This window comes from Austrofundulus limnaeus, unplaced genomic scaffold, assembly GCF_001266775.1.
Source record: "Austrofundulus limnaeus strain Quisiro unplaced genomic scaffold, Austrofundulus_limnaeus-1.0 Scaffold1996, whole genome shotgun sequence".
Taxonomy (NCBI): domain Eukaryota; kingdom Metazoa; phylum Chordata; class Actinopteri; order Cyprinodontiformes; family Rivulidae; genus Austrofundulus; species Austrofundulus limnaeus.
The window spans coordinates 10,849-12,833 of NW_013954398.1; the positions used below are offsets into that span (position 1 = coordinate 10,849).

General features: G+C 44.4%; 1 protein-coding gene across 2 annotated transcripts in view; it reads right to left on the reverse strand.

The window, feature by feature from the left end:
- The window catches only part of rmdn3 (regulator of microtubule dynamics 3), a 25,498-nt gene that overhangs the window by 7,046 nt on the left and 16,467 nt on the right, over window positions 1–1,985 (reverse strand). For both annotated transcript variants that reach the window (XM_014034157.1, XM_014034156.1), the window contains 2 exons: window positions 1,812–1,872; window positions 1,661–1,736 (listed from right to left, as the gene is read on the reverse strand). In XM_014034157.1, the coding sequence (XP_013889611.1) occupies window positions 1,661–1,736; window positions 1,812–1,872 (137 nt within the window). The remainder of the gene's footprint in view (window positions 1–1,660; window positions 1,737–1,811; window positions 1,873–1,985) is intronic.

Below are 1,985 nucleotides of genomic sequence, written 5' to 3' on the forward strand. Positions count from 1 at the left end.
AGCAACCGCCAAACAACAATGGTATTTGTGTACTTCTGAGTGCTGGAATTGCATCTTATTCATCCACTGTTAAATTCCCTTTTGTTCAGAAAGCTATCATCCGTAAAGTGGCTCGTACAAATTAATATATATATTTTTTTGTCGGAGGGTTACTTTAAAAACTGAAATCATACATTTCTTAAGAACAGTGTCATGATCCTTGGCATCCGAAAATACATTTCATCAAAGGCATTTTTTAATCTGAAAAAGACTGAACTAAGAAATCTTATTACAAGCTCAACAGACGTGTGGTTTCATCAGGTATTTGCTTGCTAGTTGTTGCTGCTGATAGCCAGCAGGAGTCACGGGAGGCGTGCTCTGTCATGTGGAAGCTCATCTTGGAGACACAGCCCAGAGGAAGGGCTGCAGCTAAAAGGCGGTTCTGGACCAACCGGTTGTTTTTGTTCTCCTGAATGACTGCCTGAGGACAGTGCAGGATTTCTCAAACATGCATAAATGAGTTAAAGCACTATCCTCAGCACACATACAGCAGATCAGCTTTGTGTGTGCTCTCAAGTTTGCATGTGTTTTTATACARACAAACCTCTACTACAGCGGTGTCCAAAGTCAGTCCTCAAGAGCCGGTGTCCTGCATGATTTAGGTGCTGCTCTGGTTCAACACAGCTGAACTTAAGGAGTGCCTAACTAGTAGGCCTCCTCAGTAAGGTCTGCAGAGGTCTACTAATCAAGCACTCCTTAGGTTCAGCTGTGTTGAACCAGAGCAGCACCTAAATCATGCAGGACACCGGCTCTTGAGGACTGACTTTGGACACCACTGTTCTAGTAGATCAGGCCCTAAAACCTTTGTGGAATTACGCTCCTCAGAGGATGTGTTATGTAAATGATTAATGCTYTAGCCTCATTCACAAAACGCATTGTTCCGGGCCTAATTTGRGATCTGTCCTCCTTAGAGCATTCAGAAAAATACGTTTGCGGAAAGGCGAAACAGATCTTCCCAGCCCTGATCCGCAAAGAGGAGATAAATAAGAACTTCACAGTGAAGGGCAGTGTGCTGCTGGAGCGGATTGCAAAACTTAAGGATGTGATGAGACAGCAGCTCCCTGAGCTCGGGGGAAAAAAAAGTCCCTCAGCTCCCAGCTGCTGGAGTGGCAAAACCTTCTCTAAATCATCTGGTGAATTAATTATCTGCTGTGCGCAACGTTTGCTTGCTCTTTAGTAAATAAAGCAAAGCCATTTTAACCATTTTATTTATTTTATCTTTATTTCACCTGTCAGACAGTCTGGAAAAAAAACGTCAGACAAATCGCCTCTAAATTATCTGGTGAATGAATTATCTGCTCTTTGCGCATCGCCATATTTATAAAGCAAAAGCATTTGCAGAACCACCAGGGTAGCCGCTAGCATCGCCATGTTTGCTACTCTTTACACTTACGTCAGCGGTCCCACATGAAATACGTAAGCAATGCGTAATCGCAGCTGTTTTTTTTTCCCACACCTCCGAACTTCTCACTATGTAAAATGATTTGTGAATGCTCCACTTGAGGGCGGGATGTGGCCGGCTTATTCTTTGTTTTATGAATGAACGGACCGGCATTTAGCCGGGCAGGGCTTGGCGCCATGATCGCGGATATGTCTTGTAAAAGGGGCTTGTGTTTACTACCTTCAGTATGCTGCTGCTCCTGAGTTTGCTGTGAGTGCTCTCATGCTGCGAGGCCAGTCCAGTCAGCACAGCAAACCTGCACACACAAAAGTTCCTGTGGGACCTGATCTGAGTTCAGCAAAACCCAAGTGTGTGTTGTTTTTAGTTTTACCATTTATGACACTCGGCGTTCAGACCATTATTCTGCAGGGCCTCCTCCGCCTCCTCCCGACCTGCAAACACCAGTTATTTTACAAACTATTGCAGGGGTTCTTAAACTTTTTGACCTCGGGACCCAATTTGTTGAACATAAAGTGACACAAGGCCCAGTCAGACATTACCAATG